This window comes from Eumetopias jubatus, unplaced genomic scaffold, assembly GCF_037043125.1.
Source record: "Eumetopias jubatus isolate StellerSeaLion01/CBP00866 unplaced genomic scaffold, mEumJub1_p1.0 scaffold_15, whole genome shotgun sequence".
In the NCBI taxonomy this organism is placed as follows: Eukaryota; Metazoa; Chordata; class Mammalia; order Carnivora; family Otariidae; genus Eumetopias; species Eumetopias jubatus.
In genome coordinates this window covers 57989006-58009519 of record NW_028274821.1, presented here as the reverse complement: position 1 = coordinate 58009519, position 20514 = coordinate 57989006, and the positions used below count along the sequence as shown (strand labels likewise).

Sequence of the window (20514 nt, the reverse complement as noted above, 5' to 3'; positions counted from 1 at the left end):
TTACTCTCTTCCCTAGGCTCACCCACAGCGCAGCAAGGCACGAACCCGCGACCAATACCGGGTAGGAACTCAGTAAATAGGCCCAAAGAACTTGTGTGGGCAGAGCTGCTCACACCTCCTGGGGCCAGGGAATGTAGAGCCACATACAGACCCTGTATGCAGAGTCCACCCCCAGCTGGGAGTGGTTGTGTAGAAGTCTCGGGGGCTTCCAAGATGAGGACGTTTAGTCTCTTCCTAGATATGGGGACCCAAGGCCTTCCTCCTTGGATGATGCTGGCAGAGGCAGATATGGATGGGCCGTCTCCTCACGTATGAGGGTACAGAGGCCTTTCTCAGATGTTGGGTGTGCAGCTCTTCCAGGTGTTGAAGGTGCAAGACATCCCCGCAAGTAGTTGGGTCTCGTTCCCACCCCCTTCCTCCAGACGGATCAAGACCCAGTAGCCCCTTCAGGCTTTCTCTCGCCCCCGCCCCACGCCTGCACAAGGGACGAGCCAGTCCCCACCCCAGCGCGCGACCAATCGTCCGGGAGCCTGGCGCAGCCAGCCAATTGAATGACGGCAGCGGCGCGGAGATGGCTCCACCCCCCACTGGCCACTGGCCGCCGGCCGCCGGCCGCCGGCCTCCCAGGAAGCGAGGCTCTCCGCTGTTTTTGCTGCCTGCCGAGCCCAGCCGAGCCCAGCCGAGCCCAGCCGAGCCCAGCCGAACATAGCCGAACGCAGCCGAGCCTACCCGAACCTCGTGCCCGGGCCGCAGCCGCCGCCCGAACGCCGCCGAACGAGCGAGCGAGCCGCCGCGGCCGCGGAGGAGGCACCGCCCCAGGGAGAGGAGGTGCCGGCTCGCCGCAGACCGCCCGCGGCAGAGGCCGACGCGGTCGCGCCGCGGCGGGAGCGGCCGGCGGAGGCTGCGCGGCCGAGGGGGAGGGCCGGGGGGAGGGGACATCGCCCCTGCCCGCCTCTTCCCGCCCCCCCCCCCCCCCCCGCCCCGCGCCCGCAGGCTCCAGAGACTCAGTCGGCACCCAGCATCCCGCTGCCCCGGACCCTCCCGCGGGCGCGCACCGGGCTCAGCTCAGGTAAGGGGGGGGGCCTCCCCCCATGGGTACGGGGACCGAGAGCCAGAGACAGAGATAAAGAGACCCAGACCCACATGGAGACATAGAGGCGCAGCCGGGGTGAAAGAGACAGACACAAAGACAGAGACACACGCGACTCACAGAACTACAGAGACAGACCCCACGGAGATGGGGAGAGAGACACGTCCACGGGGACAGAGTGACACACAGCAGGGAAGAAAAGAGAGACCGAGAGACACAAGAGACCCATATTCACAGAGACCAATACAGAAATACACAGAGAAAAGGGACACACTCAGAGATGGGGACACACGGAGACAAATAAAAAGAGAGCCACATAAAAAGACAGCTGCACAAACATAGAGGTGGGTATGCAGAGGCAGAGGCACACATCGAGGCAAGGGAACCAAAAGATTAAGAGCCAGACACACAGACACAGACAACTGACCTGGAGAGAGAGTCCCACAGAGAGGCGCACCTAGGTACACCGCCTTGGATACACAGACCCACACATGCGTGCCAGGGCCTCCACAAAGTTCCCTCTGTCTGAGCTGGCACCTCTGGAGCTCTCCTGGGCTGGCTGGCTGGAGTCCTGAGAAGGGGGAGGCGCCCAGGCCACACCAGTGCTGGTTACAATCCCCATCCTCGAAGGCCCGGGGCTTCCTTAGTCTCATCCACTCAGCAGTGCTTTTGAGAGCTGGCAGCTTGGTGGGCAGGGCCAGGCCATGCCCACTGGTTCTAAGGAGATTGAGATACAGGATGTGTACTCCAGCTTTCCCACTGTGGCCGCACCCCCATCCAGGTGCCCAGAGCCAGGCCTGAGGATGGGGGCCTTGGCTCTGTGGGGTATTTAGACCTGCTGGGACCCAGAGTCCTCTGCCAGGGAAGCCAGAGATGTGGGAAAGGACTCTGTTCTATACTCCTCTCCTCCTAGGCCTCACCCTACCCCTCCCTCCTCACCACCCTTGTCTCTGCTCTCTACCTGCCACAGGCTCAGGACTGCAGGTGGACGTCCACTGCCCAGGAATCACTGAGTGTGTGGACAGGACAGCCTCTTTGGAAGGCCAGCTATACTGGAGTTCCGCCTCGGCATGGGCCTTGCCATCGAGCCAGCCCCGTGGTCTGTGCTGGTCTGAGGGTGCTGCCTGTCATGGGGGCAGCCATCTCCCAGGGGGCCCTCATTGCCATCGTCTGCAACGGCCTTGTAGGCTTCTTGCTGCTGCTGCTCTGGGTCATTCTCTGCTGGGCCTGCCATTCCCGCTCTGCGGACATCGACTCTCTCTCGGAATCCAGTCCCAACTCCAGCCCTGGCCCCTGTCCTGAGAAGGCACCCCCGCCTCAGAAGCCCAGCCATGAAGGCAGCTACCTGCTGCAGCCCTGAAGGCCCCTTGCCTAGCCTGGAGTCTGGGGCCTAAGTCTGCCCCACCCAGAGCCTGGAATCAGGATCCCAGGGTCTAGCCAGCCTGGGGTCCAGAACCCAGAGTCCAGCCTGTCTGGAGCCGGACCTAGCAGCCCAGAGTCTAGCCAGTCTAGCCCCGCGAGGCACTCTGGTGGCCCTTGGTACAGGCCTGGGGTGGGGGTTCATGAGTTGGTGCTAGGGCCAGGGCCATCTCGACTCTGCTCCATACTGAGGGCCAGGGACTGGGGCTACCTTTCCCTAGGCCAGTTGCCTCCAGGCCCTTGAGGTTGGGGAAGCAAACTCGAATCCATGGCAATAACGGGAGGGCGTCCAGGCTGGGCCCCTCCTCGGGTCCTCCCACTGTTTGCTGGATAATAAATGGAACTATGGCTCTACCCTGAGATTTCCTCCTCTTCCTGAGGGCCCTGCAGTAGCAAAAATAAAGGTGTGGGGTGAGTTTCCAGACACCGGTTTATTTGTGCAAAGTAGGATGGGATAATGGTTGAGGGCCAAGTCCTGGGGTGAGGTGCTGGGACCAGGGCCGGGGTAGAGCGCTGACGGTAGATTCTGGGACCTGATCAGGGGTGGGGGTCACATAGTGGGTACTAAGGCTGGGCTTGGGTACCAGGGTCAGGGGTTACAAGCACTGGGTTCAAAAAATGGGATAGGGACTGAGGCCAGGCCCTCAGGTCTTGGTTTTCACTTCCCTCACCAGGTTCAGCAGTTTATCCAATTTTGCGATCTCCACAGCTGGACCCTTCTGTACCTCCTGCCCCTTCTTTTCCTGGGGAGGGGAGAAGTACATGGAGGGGGTAGGGAATGGTGAGGGATGGGCCACCTTTCTCTGGGTCCCAGTTCTGCCTCCTTTGCCCAGCCTGCCCCAGCTTTGTCCTGCCCCTCTCCCCACCAGTTAGATTCTGGATCCCTGCCTCTCCTCACCCGTAGCTCAGGTTAGGAGACCTGGGCCCAGCTGGGGACTCCGAGAAACATTCAGTCTGGCTCTGAATCTCAGATCAATAAATGGTCTTGATGCTGGGAGGAGTGGCAGAAGGTATCTACCCACTAACCCTCAGAGGAAGTAGCCTTTCAGGCTAGGAGAGCTGTAGCTCCGGGGAGAAGTAAGGCCTCTGACTGTTGGGACCTCCCTTCCCACAGGAGGGGTCCTGGCTGAGTCCTAACAAGGAGCTAAGGGGTGTGTGTTTGCGGAGGGAGAGAGGTATAGACAAAGCCACAGGTGGGAGACATTTGGGGCCAGGCCTGCTGTATCAGACATACCCAGGGTGGAGGAGGGTGTCGAGAGACCCAGGAGGGCACATGAGACGCCCCATGTGATTCCAGATGTCCTTAGCTGGGACTGTCCCTCAGAAGAGCAGATCCTAAATTTATGAGCCCTCACCCCAGCCTACAGGGCAGCCTAATGCCCCGAGAAAACAAGAATTGGGACACTGGGGTGTGTGTCACGGGCCCCAAGAGCTCCACAGCAGACCAGCCCCAGTCCCATCCTCCCTTCTGTCCAGGCAGCGGGGTATGGCCTAGGCTGGCAGCTGCCATTTCCTGCCTTCCCTCTGCTCCAGAGCCCCCCCCCCCGCCTGCCCTGCCGTCTCAGCCACCTGTGCCCACTGCTCTCTGGCACCCGCTCCAGCCTCACCTGCTGAGGACCCAGCCTGGGTCTGGCCTGGGCTGTGAGGAGAGGAGAGAGTGCATGGCCAGCAGGCCCCTTCCTGGCCCCATCCTGGCTACTGACACCATGCAGAGCTCAGATTTCCTCCTGGTGTGACCACCGCACCTGCTCCCAAATCTGTCTCCCCCTCCTCTTGTGGCCCAGTGCCTTTGCCACTACCCAACTCACCTCTACACTCTCTAGGCAGAGGACAAAGATGTCTTTTCCTTTAACTACTCTCCCTTCCAAATCAAGTTAGTGTTCTCTTCTTGGCCTCACCCCATCCCCTGGGAGTTTGGGACCTGGCTTATGGTCCCAGCTTTGTCATTAACTCCCTATGTGACTTTGGGCAAGTCCCTTGCCTTTCTGGGCTCAGTTTCCCACCTATACTGTAGTGAGGGAAAGATAGCCTTTGACCTTTGACAACCTGTGCTCTGACACCAATTAGAGGAAGCTTCCCGGGTCAGGAAGTTGGGCCTCTGGCCAAACCCTCCTGGGAAGGACAGGGAGACTGCAGCCCAAAGAGGAGGGGCAGTAAGGATGCTCAGAGGACTTCCTTTTGCACAAATCACTTGGCTACTGATAGGATCAGATGACAATTTCACGGGAACCTCTAATCCACCGGAGCCCTAGCCCCCAACTGTCACCTGCTCAGGTGCTCTGCTCCCCAGGTACCCATATCCTCAGGTCTTTAGAGATACAGGTCCCCAGATACGCAGAGCCCAGCTCTCTTGGCTACGGCTGACCCTTGCTCCGAGAGGAGCTGGGACTGTGGGAGATCCTTGCCTCCCTGGGTCAGAGTGAGCAGGGCAGGCCTCCACCCAGATCTACCACCCTCCAGGTGTGATGGCTGTACCCTTGCCCCTCCCACCGGGCTGTCCAGCTCTGCCAGCTCAAGCCTGGGTCTCTCTCCTCATTATATTAAGAGCAGATTTTATCTGTTCCACAAATTGTGCTGTCTCTTTCCCCCTCCTTGAGACCAACTTGCTGGACTCAGCAAAGAGCTTCACACCATGCCCAACCCCCCCATCCCATCCCTTCCCACCCCACCCCACCCCACCACCCCGCAGCCCACCACAGCCTCTAGGCCACAGCTGCAGGCGCTTAGCAGCCTTCTGAGTATTTATAGCCAAGTCCACCCCCTCCCCCAGCTGGCTACAATTACAGGCCCGGCCAAACTCCCAGCCCTAGTCTCCTGGTCATGGTGCAGAATAGAGCAGGCAGGTACCAGAGGGATGTTGCGTTGACCCCTGCTTTGGTAAGGGTGCAGGGGGGCAGGTATCACTAGTTGAAAGAGACAGGGCCCTGCTCTTGCCTCAGACTGCAAATAAATGCCTCGTATTGCAACCGAGAGGTGTAGTCATCAGGGCAACTTGGCCCAGTCCTGGCTCAGCTCTGATCCTGGCCCAGAACCTGGCAGAAAGCAAATTCCATATCTTCACTTAGCACCCAAATGGGCAGGACTGGGCTCTGGATTCGAAGGCCTGGATGCTTAGGTCTGAATCAGGACTGTGAAATCTAGACTTTGAGGTGCTGGCTCTGGGCTCCATAGCCTGTTTTCAGGGCTTTGGGACTCTGGGCAGGGCCTCCAGATCAGTACAAATCCCAGAAAGAAACCAGAGCTCACAAGGAGGGCTGCCTAGCTGCTGACCTCGTTAACCTCTTTTCCTTTTCACATTCTTCCCTGTGTGGACCCCCAGCTCCCAGCTCAAGGACCACTGGAGCTGAGGCCAATGAAGCAGTGACTAAGCCCCAAGCCCCCTTCCTGGGTAACCTGGTCCACACCAAACAAGCCAATGATGTCTATGTGCTTCTCCAGGCTTTGGACCCATATAGTCGCCTACTTACAGATGTCTCCACCTGGAAGCTCCACAGGTAACTTAGATTCAGCATGGCAAAACTGATCTAATTTTCGCTCCACAAACCTGCTTCTCCTGTGCTCCGTATTTGGGCAATGACACCATCCTGACTCTGGGTTTCCCAAGCTAGAAAGCTGGCAGCCACCCCCTCGCTCCTCCCCCTTCTCTCAACCCCCACCATCTTAGAGACTTTACTTCTTACAGCTGCCCAAACTACCCAAGCTGTACCTTTGGCATCTTGCGCAAGTTGGGTGAGAGCTTGAGACAAATGACGTGCCCACGGTCATCACCCACAATGATGATGGGGTGGATAGGATTGAACTGCACATGGGTGATCTTGTTCTTCTTTTTGGCCACCACGGGCTGGCTGCAGATGGCCTCATACTTGTTGATGGACAAGTCAAACACATGGGTCTGTGGAGAGGTGGGTGTCAGCACACTCAAGGATAATGGGGCCCCTGTCCCGCACCTCAGAAGAATCATCATATGGGCTTTCTGGGGAAACACAACAGAAGCCTAGCTTGCTGGAGCTGGAGGCAGTGGGAGAGGGGATTTGTGTCTCTGATTATGTGTTTTCCAAACATAAAAAGGTTGGGAGAAAATTTAAGTCTATGCAGAATTAACAATAACAGCAACCACCATTTACTGAACACTTACTATGTACTAGACTCTGGGCAAGCATGTTACATAGTTGTATCACCTAATAATCCTCACAGACACTCTATAAGGTAGGTTCTGTTATTAGCCCTATTTTATAAATGAGGCGATAGAGGCTCTTAACGGTAACTTGCCAGTAAGTGGCAGAGCCAGGGTTTATACCAGTTAATATATGCAAGGTGCTCAGACAAATGTTTAATCTTATTTTTACCATTCCCTGAGTCCAAGCCATTAGTGACTCTTGCCTGGACAACTGTGGCAGTGTCCTGAGGGGTCTCTCCGCTTCCACTCTTGCCCTCTACCATCCATCCTCCGTGCAGCTTTAGATAGTTTAAAGCTAGACTTAGCTTTAAACTATCTAAAATCCTCCAGAAGTTTCCCTTGGCAGTATACATAAAATCCAGATTCCTTACTCCAGATTTCTCCACTCTCCACTCTCACTTCCTGCGCTCTTGCCTTTGTTTCCTAGACCCAGCCACACTTGCCTGCCTGTCCCTGAGACCCTTTCAAGCTCATTCTCACCTCAGGGCATTAGCACTAGCTACTCCCTCTGTCTGCAATGCCTCTCCCCGCCTTCACTAGGCTAGCTCTTGTCATTTAGCTCTCAGCCAGAATGTCACCTCTTGAAGAAGCTTTCCTTGACCACTCTAAGAGACCGCCCCATCCCTTTCTTTTACATCACTCCTTTTCTCTTTTAAAAAATATAATAGCTTTATTGAGATATAATTCACATACAAAAACATTTCCCCACTTAAAAGTATACAGTTCTTGGTTTTTGGTATGTTCACAGTTATGCAACTGTCACCACAACCAATTTTAGAGCATTTTCATCACCCCAAAAGAACCCTTGTACCATTAACAGGCACTTCGCATGTTCTCCCACACCCCAACCACAAATCTACCCTCTGTCTCTCTAGTTTTGCCGAGTCTAGACATACATGAGTAGAATCATACAGTGTGTGGTCTTTTGTGACCGACTTCTTACGCTAGCATGTTTTCAAGTTCGTCCATGTTGTAGCATGTATCTGATACTTCATTCCTTGTTATTGCCGGATAATAATCCTTTTATTAATACCATATTTTGTTTATCCATTCATCAATTGGTGGACATTTGGGTTGTTTCACTTTTTGGCTATTATGAATAATGCTGTGAATACCGTGTGCACACGTATTCCTCTGTTCATCTCTGCCTAGCCCTTAACGCTAATTTTGTGGTTGCCTTGTGTCCTTTTACTTTCACAAGACTGTGAGCTCTATAACTGCAGGGACCTGAGTCGCCAGGCCCTGCCCTGGTGCTGGGCACCACAGTTGGCCCTTAGAAAACATCTGTTCGGCAAATAGGTAACTGATTGACGTTAGGGTGATGCCTTCAACTATATAGACTTTCCTTGAGTGGATACCTCTCAGGTTATATCAAAGGCCATAAGGAAAAATGGATTTGCATCCAAGAATTTCCTCAAAAAATGTTTGCTTCTGAGTTTTTACCAATTCTCAGTGTTGCACAGACCCTTCCCATCTTCCTTCCTCAGACTCCGCTTGCACATTCCCAGGGATGGGGACCTTGCTACATTCTAGACATTATTTCAATCACAGATAAATTCTGGTTCAGAAGTTTTTCCTTACATCCAGCTTGCCTCTGCCATCCTGTAGCTCCCTCCCCAGGGCCATCAGAGAAGATAACTGCTTCTCACGGCATCTTATCCCCCAGAGTGTTCTGTCCTTCAAGATGAACAGCCCCATTCTCTCCTCGAGGTCTTGTGGGATGAATGATTCCTCTTTTGACAGGGCCCTGGCTGGCCTACCCCTTGAGAATACAGAGTCCTTATGTCTCACTTTCCTCTACCTGATAAGGACACTGCATGGGCTCTCTAGGAGGGAGACCCTAAGATACCTCATCCTATCTCTAGTAGAGGGTCCGAAGGGGGCACTCACCTTCCCATTGGTGGTGACTGCTGCAAACACAGTAGAAGAGTAAGGTGCCCAGGCCACATCACCCACAGCTGAATTTAGATCATAGATGAACATTGGGGTCCTGCAGTGGTAGAGGGGTGGAGAGTTCACCACACAGAGGACTCACAGTGCTAGAGTCCCACAGGCCCCCGCCCAGGGTGGGGTCTGAGGGAAGGCATGGCTCTCTCACTTGATGGTGTGGTCCCAGATCTTCACGGTCCAGTCAGAGCTGCAGGACATGAAGACCTTGGTGTGGTATGGGTTCCAGGACACAGCGTCCACTGCCATGTTGTGGGCATCATAGGTGTCGAGAAATTTGCTGGAGTAAGACTTAGAGCACTGGGGGCGACGGTGAGGGCAGTGGGGGGATCAGGGATTAGGAATGAGAGAGAAGTCAGCAGCCACCACTTCCCTGGAAGCCCTGCAGAGTCAGAACCTAAGACTCCACATCACTGTCACAGCTGAACTGGGGCCAAGCTGCTGGCTGCTCTTCTCTGTGTCCTCAACACGACCAGAGAGAAAGGAGGGGCTTAACAGACTGGGGAGTTTTCCTGGAGGGTGAGAGACAGTGCTGTAGTCTGCCCAAAGGATTCCAGGCCAAGTAGAGAAGGCCTTCTCTCCCTGAGTCAAGGCAGAGCAGATCTAGGGGCCCTGGGTGAGGTGTGGCCTAGCTGTGTCCAGGCCAAAGCCTATGGGCAGACATATAGAGCCCTGGGTCCACTCACAGCCCACAGATAAAATCCTTGCAATAGTGATAAACATCCCACCTTGCCCAGGTAAGAGTAGGTGCAGAACCAGGAGCAAGTCCCAATCTCATGATTTCCCATTAGGTTTCTTGCCCAGACCAGCATGCGCCTCTCTCTCCCTCCAGGAGACAGTGTGACTGACTCGTCTCCTCCCTCCTGCCTCTCCCATGCTTGCCATTCAGACGGGTATAGAGGGGGTTGGGGACCTCTTTTGCATTCAGACCAGCTCCTGCCAGGCCTCAGGGGCTCCTGGGAGGCTGCCTGTAATTAACATTCTGAGTCTTTGAGCCTAAGAAAAGCTTGCAGCAGAGCTATTTCTGGATGGATGGAGGTTCAGAAGGATGTTCACCTACTAACACTGAGACCTTGCAGAAACTGGCGATGAAGTTCCATCCTACTGGCTGGAACACACCCAAGATTCAGAGATTAAATTTTTGTGTTACCCGGCCTTCAGAGCTCAGCTCAAGTTCCGATCTCCTCCAGGAAGTCTTCTTGGAATGTTCCAACTCTCCCCAACCCCCACTCCCACTTCTACTTCTACTCCTAGGAAGGGAGGGAGGGCCCAGAGGGAAAGATACCAGGCTGGGCTAAAGTCACCCTCTAGATTTTCATCCCCTTTTCTGAAGCTAAATGGCTGCCTTTGCCATTTAGCATCCCCTCTTCCTGCCACCCAAGCAAGTCAAGACTACATTAACTTCTCCCAAGAAGCTTTCTAGAACTGATTAACCCTAAGGTCCGTCAGAATAGGGTCTGTTGAGAAGGATAAAGTCCCATGGTTCTCGGGTCTAAGCGGCCCCATAAGAAGCTGGCACAGGGCGGCGCTGCCTCACCTTGTAGATCTTTCCCTCCTCTGTGCCCACTAGGAACATATAGTCAATCTCTTTGTGGAAGTCAAAGGCGGTGCCACAGCCTTGGGAGAAGAGGTAGAGCAGCTTTAGCCCGGTTCTGGGAGGGAGGCTGCCAGCACCTCCTCTACCCAGCAGGCCCCTTTGATAGCCTGAGCCCCAGCTTTCGGCTGGGGCCAGGCAGGCAAACAGAAACTGGCCGTCAGGCCTGCTGCCTGTCCCAGGCAGTTGGGACTCTGCGTAAGGCCAGGGCTTCTGCAGACAGGAATGGGGCCTGGGTAAACAAGGCAGGGATTGATTTAAACAGGGTCAGGGTCAGGGTAAACAGGGATAGGGTCTGCAAACAGAGACATGGTCTGTGCAAACAGGGATATACTCTGCATAAACAGGGTAGGAATTGAGTAAACAGGGATAGGATCTGGGTAAACAGGGGCCTGATCTGCATAAACAGGACTGCATCTGCATAACAGCACCTGATCTGCATAAACAGGAACAAGGGTCTGCAAACAGGGATGGGATCTGCATAAACAGGGAGGGTCTGCAAACAGCCAAGCTCCAGGACAGGGACAGCAGGGCCAGGCTTTCCCATTACCTCCTGTCCAGGCTTCTGTCCAGCACAAGTGGAGGAGGGAGTGCTTGCTAAAAGGGGAGGGCCACCATCTCTGACCCTCACGGGGCCTGAGTGAGGTGGTCAGGTCTGGATGTGAGTGGGCTGGGGTTCCTACCCACTGTGTGTAGCTGTAACCCATCGAGACCATCCGTGGTGTTGCCCTCCACCTTCAGCTTGATGACATCTGTGTGAACCAGCTCGCTCTGTGGTCAGAAGGGATGGGGGAGGGTACATGGGAGGGGCTGCATCAGCAGGGCTGAAGGCTGCCTTTGCCATTTAGCCCCCCCCCCCACTCCCCATCTCCACCCTATATGACACTTTCTGGGAAACAGGCACCTTCAAGAGCGTCCAAGACACAATCCTGCCATCAGATGACACAGAGAAGAAGTTGAGGTTGTTGTCCATGTCATCCTTCTGCCACCTGACCTGAAACATCCCAACCTGTGAACTTCGGGACACTACTAGGATGTTGAGTTAGGACTGGGAGCTGAGCAGGGCTCCCTCAAGAATCTGTGTGAGCTTCAGAAGCAAGTTCCGGGAGCCCATTTCCCAGAGTCCCCCAGTTGGCCCTGCCCCTCTCCTTCCACCCACCTCTGTCTCTCTCATCCCTCTCTCCCTGACCATTCTGGGGTAACCATGCCAACTCAGGGCACTGCCCTAATCCACTGGCTTGGCAGTGGAGGTGCCCAATTCCTCCCTGGGTTGGGTTCCAGGAGCCAGTTGTAGGGAGAAGGTGGCATCTCTGGGCTCATCCTCCTTATGTAGACAGGCCTGGAAAGAACAGGGTCCATCGACCAGTTTCCTCACTTATAAAACGGGAACCATAACAGCACAGGTTTGCTGTAAGGGTTAAATGAGACCATGAACACGAGGCCCTGATGTGAGAACATTGCAACTATTAACGGTTCAATAAATGTTAGCGAATATCCCCATTATGACCCTCATCCTAGGAACTGGGGTGCCAAGGTTCTGCAAGGGGCTTTTTCCTGCTTGCTTGGGGGGGCGCCCTCTTCTTCCAGGTTGGCCTTTCTCTAGGCAGTCTCTCCTGTTTCCGCCTTCACTTCACCACTAGCTCCTGCTCCCAGGATCTTGCTCCCAAATCTCAGATTTGAGCTGCCTTCCTCCATCTTCAACTCAGGGTTAATAATTGTGCCCCACCCATCTTCTCAGGGCTGGAGGCAAACATATGGGAAAGTGTTTTGGAGACAGAGCTGTTGTCTTATGAAGATGACACGCTTGAGGCTCAAGTTTCTGTTGCCAGATGTGGAGGCCTGGCCAAGTCCTGTCCCAGAGAGCTGGGGTGGGGCTGGGTGCCCAGAGCTTTCCATCCTCCAGCTCCCTCCAGACCTCCCATGCTGGGACCCTGTCCCTCCCCCCTGTCACAAGTAGGGGCCCGGTGAGGGAGGATAGAACCCACTTCGGCTGCCTGTGACCACAGCTGTCACCATGGCTGTTGAGGGGGGTGGTTGGGGGAGAGGGAATCGCCTGTCCCCAGCCAACCCCCAGGCCTGGCTGATCACAGCTACAGAAGGGCGGGCCCGTCTGCCTGGGCCTGTCTAGGCAGCTGGCTCTTTTTTCACTGGGGGGCCTAGAACACCCCGGAGCCTCTGAGGTAGAAGTCCGAGCTGGCCCTTACGCTGGGACCACTTCTCCTTCTGTGTAAAGATAGGCTCTTTAAAGGGGGGAGGGGACAGGGGGTGTCAAAGGCCAGGCTGTAAGAGGCGCTAGGGAGCTACAAAGGGAAGTGTTTAGCGAGCAGCCACGGGCAGGCATGGAAATTGTAGTTCACACCCCACTTAGCAGCCTGATGCCCGATGGGGGTTGCTGATGTGTTTGCAAGTGAGCAGGTACGTGTGTGTGTACAAGCCACACACGTGCTCCTGGGGTGGAGGTGGGAGGGTAGGAATAAAGGGGGGTGAGCAGGTGGAAAGTGGGGTTCAGAGAATGAACGAATGTCCAGGAAGTAGGTGGTAGGGATGCAGATGGGGCCTGCTTAACTGATTCCTTCTCTTCTGCCTTATCTGATTAGGGCAGACCTGCCTGCCCACAGTCTCTGCTCAGCTATCCTTCCCTGCTCCCTTCCCCAGTATAGCACAGAACACACACACACACACACACACACACACCCCACACACACAGAATGTTGCTGGTTGAGGCTTCACGTTGGGGCTTGAACAGGGCTGGGCTACCCAGATGGGCTCCCTTGGGCAGTAGCCTGGGCCATGGGCTAGTAACCTAGTCCCCTTTGAGCAGACAGTTCTCTCCCTGGCTCCAAAACCTTCCATGGCTCCCTGCTGCTAACAGAACAAAGTTCTTCTGCCTCAGCCTGGCATTTGAGATCCAACAGAACCTTTCTGGTCTCCTCCAAGGCACAGTCCCTCTAAGAAGGACCTAGACTCTGATGTCACTGAAGTGCCATTTACCAGCCAGCTTTCCTCCAAGCTCCAGGCTTCCACAGCTCACTGCCTGTAGGATGCCTCCTCTGGCTTCTTTTAATTGTAGGTGTTCCTCTGGCTTCTTGTATTAACTTCTGGCCAAACCTGCTCCTCCTCTGCCATTCCCACCTCCCTGGGTGCTCTCCTGGGCGGAGTCTCAGGGAGCAGCACGAATTCTTCTCCTTTCTCATATCCATCTCATTTCCTTCTATTAATTTTACCGCCTCTGAGCACTTACCGTACCTTCTCATTTCTATCTCCACTGTCCCTGCTGTAGCTCAGGCTTCGAAGTTTCTCACGCTGTGGTGAGAGGACATCTCCAAGACATCAACATGACTGTGTTACTTCTCTGCACCAAACTCCCTGATGGCTCGACAGCCATTTTCAAACCATGCTGGAAGGAGCTCTTAGGAACCTTATGAAAGTACTTTTGAGGATGGGGGGGAGGTGAAAACAGGGGACCCTCAAGCCAGCAGGACCCTGACTCACCAAAGCAGCCCCATTCCCACCTCTGAGATATTGGGTTCCTGTACTAGCTCTTCGTTTGAAACCACTGACTTCCGAAGCACAAGCTTCCTCCTCGCTGGAGAAGCACACTCACTCAGGGTGCTGGTGCTTCCCTGGGTCCTGCGCCACCCTCTCTGCCTCTCCCACTGCGCTCCCAATGTTGTTCCCTGGCAGCCACTCTGCCTGTCGCCCCTTTGTACCCTTTCTCATCTAATACTTTCTTCTTTTTCAGCTAAAATCTAGACTTCATTTGATTTTCTTGGTTTCCTCCTAATATCCTTTTTTGTTATATTCTAGGATCTCATCTTACATTTAGTTGTTATTAATTAGTGCTTTCTCATCCCTTACAATTCAGCTCAGGTGTTGCTTCCTCTGGGAAGACCTGCCCCCCCCCGCCCCTGCTCCCTATCTTGGACAATCTCCATGTCCCCCCTCAGTGCCCCCAGGAGCCCGCTTTCGCAGGTAGCATTTGCCCTGTCCTGTGCAGCCCATGGCTGTGCTTACCTCCCCACTAGGAACCCCAGGGACCAAGCCCTTAAGCACCTGCAGTTCCCGGGGGAGCACACAGAGGAGTCACTGAATGGAGAGATGAATGAGGAAAGCGGGAGGAAACTAGAGGCAAAGAGGGAAGTCAGGAAACCAGCAAGCAAGTGAGCGCCAGGCAGCCCCTCCCATGTCACAAGCCACTGAGTTCAGCCAAGAATTCTCGAGTCTTCGGTTTTGCAAAGGCACTAGCCCTGTTTCCCCAACAGGATGGTGGGAGAGCAGAAGGCCATCCCTGTCCAGGTGGGTTCCAGTCTCTCTGGCACCCACCTAATGAAAGCGATAGCTTGTCTTCTCCATGCCCCATTTCTTTTCCCAACCTGCTATTTGATTCCAAGAACACCACAGAGTGGTAGCCGGATGGTTGGCCTTGGCCCCTTGCCCTCTCCTGGGCTTGAGGAGGGTGGTCAGGCCAATCAGAGATGCTCTGTGCGTGGCTCTGGGCTATCTGAGCTGGGAGAGCAGGGGCAGGCCTGCTGCTGGTTTAGTCTGATCAAAGCAGGTCTTTTCTCCTCTCTTGGTTCTTTAAGGTCTCTGCAGACATCCTCTGCATGTCTCGAGACCTCTGTGTGCCTGGAGGTGATGATGGGAAGGTGAGATTTTCAGAGGAGAGGACTCCTGAGACTGTGAGCTTTGGTCCCTGCTTTGGTGGGCAGCAGGGGGGAAGGTGTCTCATGGGAGGAGGTGCCTCTCTCTCTTTGCCCTGGCTCTGGGTAAAGGATAAAGCAGAGAGGCCATCATGTTCCCTGTGCCTGGCCAGTCCCCCCCTCTGCTCAGGGAGCTGAGCTGTCTGAGAGCTGAGAGCCAGTGCCTAGGGCAGGTGTCCACGTGACACAGGGAGCTCAGAGCCAGGAAGGCAGGGGTGCAGAGTCTGCCTGGAGACTCTATCAGGGCAGGGGCTGAGGAAGATGAGAAGACAGAGCCCAGCACTGCCTGATGAGCGCAGAGACCGTGGGAAATCCCTCCTTAGATTTGCCCAGACCTGCCTGTGGGTAAGGGTTTGCAGCCTCAGAAGGAGGGGGACTTTTGGAATACAGTAAGGGAAGGTCTGCAAAGCCAGAGCTAAGAGACTTTCTGAAGATGAAACGTTGAAATCCACTCCCAGAGCAACCAGATGGGAGACATAGTGTGAAATCTAACTCCAGTGTCAGGGTAATGGTCCCAGCCTATGCCTGTCTGGAGAAGAAGGATGCTAGAGAGGCCTCAGGGACAGACCTTACCTACCAGGCCTTACAGCCCTGCCCAGAGGGCAGACAGAGTGCACCATCTACCCCTGTCTGGAAGTTGCCCCACATGTAGCCCAAATGGCAGAGGAGAGCCCTGGTGGGGAGTCGAGGAAGCCCATATGCAGGGAACTGGAGCCCTTGACAGACTCAGCAGAAGCCCGTCAGGCCTTTGAGTCTTCCAGCCATGGGCTGGACCACTGCACCTAAGAGAGCTTTAGCAGAGAAGGGCCCTCCTGATAGCAGCTCCGCAGCCGCAGACCCCTCACCTCCCAACTACCACCTCCTGCCCCTCTCTGCCCCTCACACACCCAGCTCCTTGGCCTCTAAGCTGTCATCCCCATCCCCTTGCCTGTGGCCTGTCCTCCCCAAGGTCCCTCCTCCAGGGGTTCCATCCCTCTTTTCCCACCCTGGTTCAAGGCTGACCTGCCACACAGGGTCCGTGTGCTTGCCGGACTTGGCTGAGCTGCAGAAGGAGGGCTGGGAGTGGGGCTTCTTGAGGTTGTAAATGGCCACGTTACCGTCGTAGTAGCCCACCACCACGAGGTAGGGGTGGTCCACGTGCATGTCGAGACACATGATGCCACTCTCGCTGCTGAAGATATACTCGGGGAAGCTGGGGTTCTTCATGCTGTAGAGCAGCAACATGCCCCGGCTCTGCTTCATGAAGTCGTCTGTTGCAGGGAAGATGCCAGGCTGTGGTGGGAGGGTTCAGCTGCCCCCATGCCCCTCCCCCACGGGGTGGACAAGACCGGCCGGCTGTGCTTGTCAGAGAGTGGGGGGTTCCTCTCCCAGCCTCATCTTCTCTGTCTCAGAAAGGGAATCATGAGACTTGGATTCCGCCTTCTTAGGGTTCATGGGAGGATAAGGTGACCAGGCTTATCTGAGGGACGGGCAGTCATTTTCTTTATTCTCCCTGGGGTACAGGAAAGAGGGATGCAGGCTCAAAGAGTTGCTAGGTGAAGAATGCGCGTGGGCTTGGGAAGAAGCAGTAACCTCAGAGAGGGCTCAGAGGCCCGGCCCAGGGACAGGTTGTTGTCCTGGACGATGCCCATGTTTTCCTCAGCCCAGCCCAGGACAGGAGTTCAGTTTGGACTAACATGGAATTCTCTATAGGAGTTCCAAACTAGCCGCCTCTTGGGCATCTTCCCATACCCTCTCGCCCCACAATCCCCAGCTGCAGCCTGTGTTCTAGCCAGGCACACTCCCAGAATCGAGAAGTCCCAGGACAGCCAGCCAGGCTTCCACAGGCCACTGTGTCACCCTTCAGGCTTGAGCGCAGCTTTTGGTGATCAACAACAGACCACTCAGCAGAGGCCCTCCTCCCTGCGCACCCCATGTCAGGGGAGAGCCTCCCTCTCTCTTTCATCCTCTGCTCACATGGCACCCATCCTGATAAGGTAGTCACTGAACAGAATCCAAGCCCTCAAGTCCCGCTCTCCTGCTACCATCAGTCCAGGACCCTTCCCAAGCTCAGAAGAGGAGGAAGTCTAGAGCAGCCCCCCATCTTGGGGACCCTCTGTTAAGGGAAACTTCTACATGAGATGATGGCTCTCCACCCCCCCCACCCCCTGCCAGGGGCCACCTCTTTTGCCCCTGGCAATTGCAAGCCTAGGCCCTCCAGACAAAGTGGCCAGTCCTGAGGTCTCGAGCCCATGGATGGGAAAAATAGGGAGGCCACCCCACCCGGACTAATTTTGCTGAGTCATTCTTTCTGTCTTATTTCTTTTCCTTTCCTTTTTCCTTCCCTTCCCTTCCCTTCCCTTCCTTTCCCTTCCTTTCCCTTCCTTTCCCTTTCCCTTTCCCTTTCCTTTTCCCTTTCCCTTCCCTTCCCTTCCCTTCCTTTCCTTTCCTTTCCTTTTATTCTCTTTTTTAAAGATTTATTTACTTATTTTTAGAGAGAGAGAGAGAGAACATAAGTGGGAGGAGCAGAGGGAGAAGGAGAGAGGATCCCAAGCAGACTCCGTGCTCAGCCGGGAGCCCAGCGTGGGGCTTGATTTCATGATCCTAAGATCATGACCTGAGTGGAAACCAAGAGCTGGATGCTCAACCGACTGCAGCACCCAGATGCCCCTCTGTTTTATTTCTAATGCTGTCCTTTACTCAAGGGAGGAAGTGCCTGGGCTGGGTTTAGGGACAGTCTACGTTGGGTTCCCTGGGCTCTGGGGATGAGCTTGGCTACAACAAGTTACCAAATATTCCCACCCCAGGCACTCTGCAAACACCACTTGGTGCTTACTGGGAGCCAGGACTAGGGAGCAGGGTGCAGCCAGGAGCCAGGCTGGCCTGAGGTGGGTAGAGCTGGAAACTGAGGCAAGCGGACATGCCCACCAGAGCAGTTCTCTATGCGGGAGCCCATCTTTCCTTGCAAATCCTTACCAGCTCTGGGATTCCGCCCTTCACCCCTCTCTTGCAAAGGAGGCTACGTGTGCCAGGAGGGAGTTGCTCCTCCAGTGGAAGGTGCCAGGATCCAGCTGGAGCCATGGGAACGGCACACCATGGTTGAGGAAGGAAAGTGTTTCTGCTCTGGAGAAAGCAAGCCTCTCACAAAGAGGAGCTGGGGGCTTCCAGATCCCCCAGAGCCAGGTGGGTCACCCTATGCCTGACACTACCTCAAAGCCAGTAGGAACTGGCCTTCAGATGGTGTGGGGAGCTGGCAGTCCCTCACCCTGTAGGACTCCTGCTGGGTGGGCCCTGAGGGCTGCTGAAGGAAGTTATCTGTCCCACCCAGATCATGCAGGGCTGGAACTGGGCAGTGTGAGACTCATTTGTAGCTCCTTTTGTTCATCCCACAAATCCTGAGCACCTGACTGGGCCTCCCCTTGGGCTGGACCCTGGCAGGGACAGAGACACTCCACTGCAGATGTGGGCTTGCCCTCAGCAGTGCCTCGTGTGAGGAGAGAGCCAGACCCTGCAGCTGAATGAGGCCAACCCCTCAGTGGCAAGTGAGTGGTAAGCACCAGGACACAGGTGAACTCTTGATGCCCTTAATGTGGAGTCTGTCCTTGATGCTGGGCGAGACTGACAGAGGATGAGTGGGTAGGCACACAGGTGAGTGGGTGAGCAAACAAGTGAAGGAAAGGGTGAGTAGGCAGTGACTGACGTTGGGCTGAGGACTCAGAAGCTCCTCCTTATTTCACCAAGGGGCCAAGGCGGGTATGACCCTCACACTTGGTCCTGATGTGGCATGGGACCTGGCCCCTCAAGGGACAGCAGTGACCACCCACCCCTGCATGTGTACAGAGTCTTCATGACCAGTGAAACCAGAAAAGTGGGGTAAGAAACCTTAGTCTGGTTTAATAACTCTGTAGTGAGGACATCTCTGACCTGCTCACAGAACCCCTGAGACTAGGGCTGGGCTTTGGCTCCCGATTTTTATAGCGGGGTAAACTGAGGCCAGAAGGCAGAAACATGTGCCCAGCTGCAACAGACCCGTCACATGGTGTTTGCCTCATGCAATATCTTGTTTATAGCTGAAGTTACCATGCACTGATCTGGTCTTTATGTGGAGGTGGAGAAAGGAAGGGGACACCAGACCTAAGGGGGTGGTGGTGACTGGCAGTGCCGGTCCAATCTCTCCAGAATCTGGACTAGAGAATGTATAAGGGACAGGGCAGTCACACAGGATAAGGGAAACTTCTGGCAGAGAGAAGCATGGATTTCAAGAGATGGGGACACAGAGAACAATCAATCACACTAAGACCTTAGATCCTGCCTGAGTTCCTAGGCCACATGCATCCTGACACTAAGCCTCTGCTTCTTAACCTGCCCCTGGTGGTCTCTGTTACTTGCAACCAAATGAGCCCTTCTGACATAAAGATCACGATCTCTTCTTTCTTTTTTTGTAAAGTAAGCTCTACACATGATGTGGGGCTTGAACTCACAACCCTGAGATGAGGAGTCTCGTATCGTGTTCCACTGACTGAGCCGGTTAGGCGCCCCAAGATCACAGTTTCTAATCATGGCTAGACTATGTGTTTCCTGAATTCCACTTGAAGGTACTGTCTGCCAAACCACAGTGGGGAAACACAGAAAACCCTCATTTAACTGGGGCTTCCTCTCCACTCCATCTTACTCTATGATGTTCTCATCCCTGACTCCAGTGGCCCCTGAGACCTCAATATTTCATTCTCTGAGCATACCCAGTGTGATATCACAGCCCAGACCTCCAACAGTAGCAGCATGAGATCATCATCTTGTCTTCCAGAAGTCCTAAAATGACATCACTACTGAGGCCACCAGGGATCCCCATGTGATATCTTCACTTAGGTAACCAGCAGTCCTAGTGATTTGTTTAGTGATCATTACCCAGCTCTCCAACAATCCCAGTATGATATCACCAACCAGGTCACCAGCAACCTAGGACATCATTGCTCGGCTCTCTAACATTCTCAGTACGATGCCACCCACCAGGAGTCCCAGTACAAGATTGGCATCAAGGGGTCATCTCTAGTGGCCTCAGTTCCCAGTGGAGACTAGAATCTCATCAGGCTCAAAGCTTACAGAGCCCTGGGTCCTGAGCCCCGGGGTACTTTGTCCTGAATACCACAAATTCCCTGGTTCCTCAAAGTAGGACTGGAAGGTCCATCCAGTGACAAAGATGGTAGCCCCCAACCCCACACTCCATTGTATGAAGAGGGAAAGACTCTGAAGTCTGGGGCCAGTGAGGAATTCCAGGGTCCTCTAGGCTACAGGATTTCAGTAAGTAAATATGGCTAGGTAGAAGAAGAGGAGGAATAGAGGAAGAGAAAGAGGAAGTGAAAGACAGAAAGAGAGAAGAAAAGAGGGAGGGGAGAGAGGGAGAAACAGAGAGAGAGAGAAACCACCTGGTCTGAGACTCTGAGACAGAGGGAGAAGGCTTCTGGCTTGGCCTTAGCTCCACTTTATGCTCTTGCCCTTCTCCAGGAAGCCTTCCAGATTATTCAGCCTCTCCTCTGTGTGTGGGCCCCCTCCACTCTTCTCTACCTATATGTCATTATTACAGGTGGTCATGAACAAGTCTTTTCCTCAG

General features: G+C 54.6%; 3 protein-coding genes across 3 annotated transcripts in view; 2 read left to right on the top strand and 1 right to left on the bottom strand.

Moving 5' to 3' along the window:
• The window catches only part of CNTFR (ciliary neurotrophic factor receptor), a 38027-nt gene extending 37318 nt beyond the window's left edge, over positions 1–709 (top strand). The window contains exon 8 of the mRNA XM_028115244.2: positions 508–709. Within this exon, the coding sequence (XP_027971045.2) occupies positions 508–709 (202 nt within the window). The remainder of the gene's footprint in view (positions 1–507) is intronic.
• A 311-nt stretch (positions 710–1020) lies between these two features.
• ENHO (energy homeostasis associated) lies at positions 1021–2853 on the top strand. Its single transcript, XM_028115248.2, has 2 exons — positions 1021–1069; positions 2061–2853. The coding sequence occupies exon 2, from the start codon at positions 2220–2222 to the stop codon at positions 2448–2450; it is 231 nt and encodes a 76-aa protein (XP_027971049.1). The 5' UTR covers positions 1021–1069; positions 2061–2219; the 3' UTR covers positions 2451–2853.
• Positions 2854–3153: 300 nt separating this feature from the next.
• DNAI1 (dynein axonemal intermediate chain 1) overlaps positions 3154–20514 on the bottom strand; it is a 65147-nt gene continuing 47786 nt past the window's right edge. Inside the window, exons 13-20 of the mRNA XM_028115158.2 lie at positions 15930–16177; positions 11132–11221; positions 10911–10998; positions 10171–10250; positions 8785–8933; positions 8577–8676; positions 6216–6401; positions 3154–3252 (exon numbers count right to left, since the gene is read on the bottom strand). Of these exons, the coding sequence (XP_027970959.1) occupies positions 3154–3252; positions 6216–6401; positions 8577–8676; positions 8785–8933; positions 10171–10250; positions 10911–10998; positions 11132–11221; positions 15930–16177 (1040 nt within the window). The remainder of the gene's footprint in view (positions 3253–6215; positions 6402–8576; positions 8677–8784; positions 8934–10170; positions 10251–10910; positions 10999–11131; positions 11222–15929; positions 16178–20514) is intronic.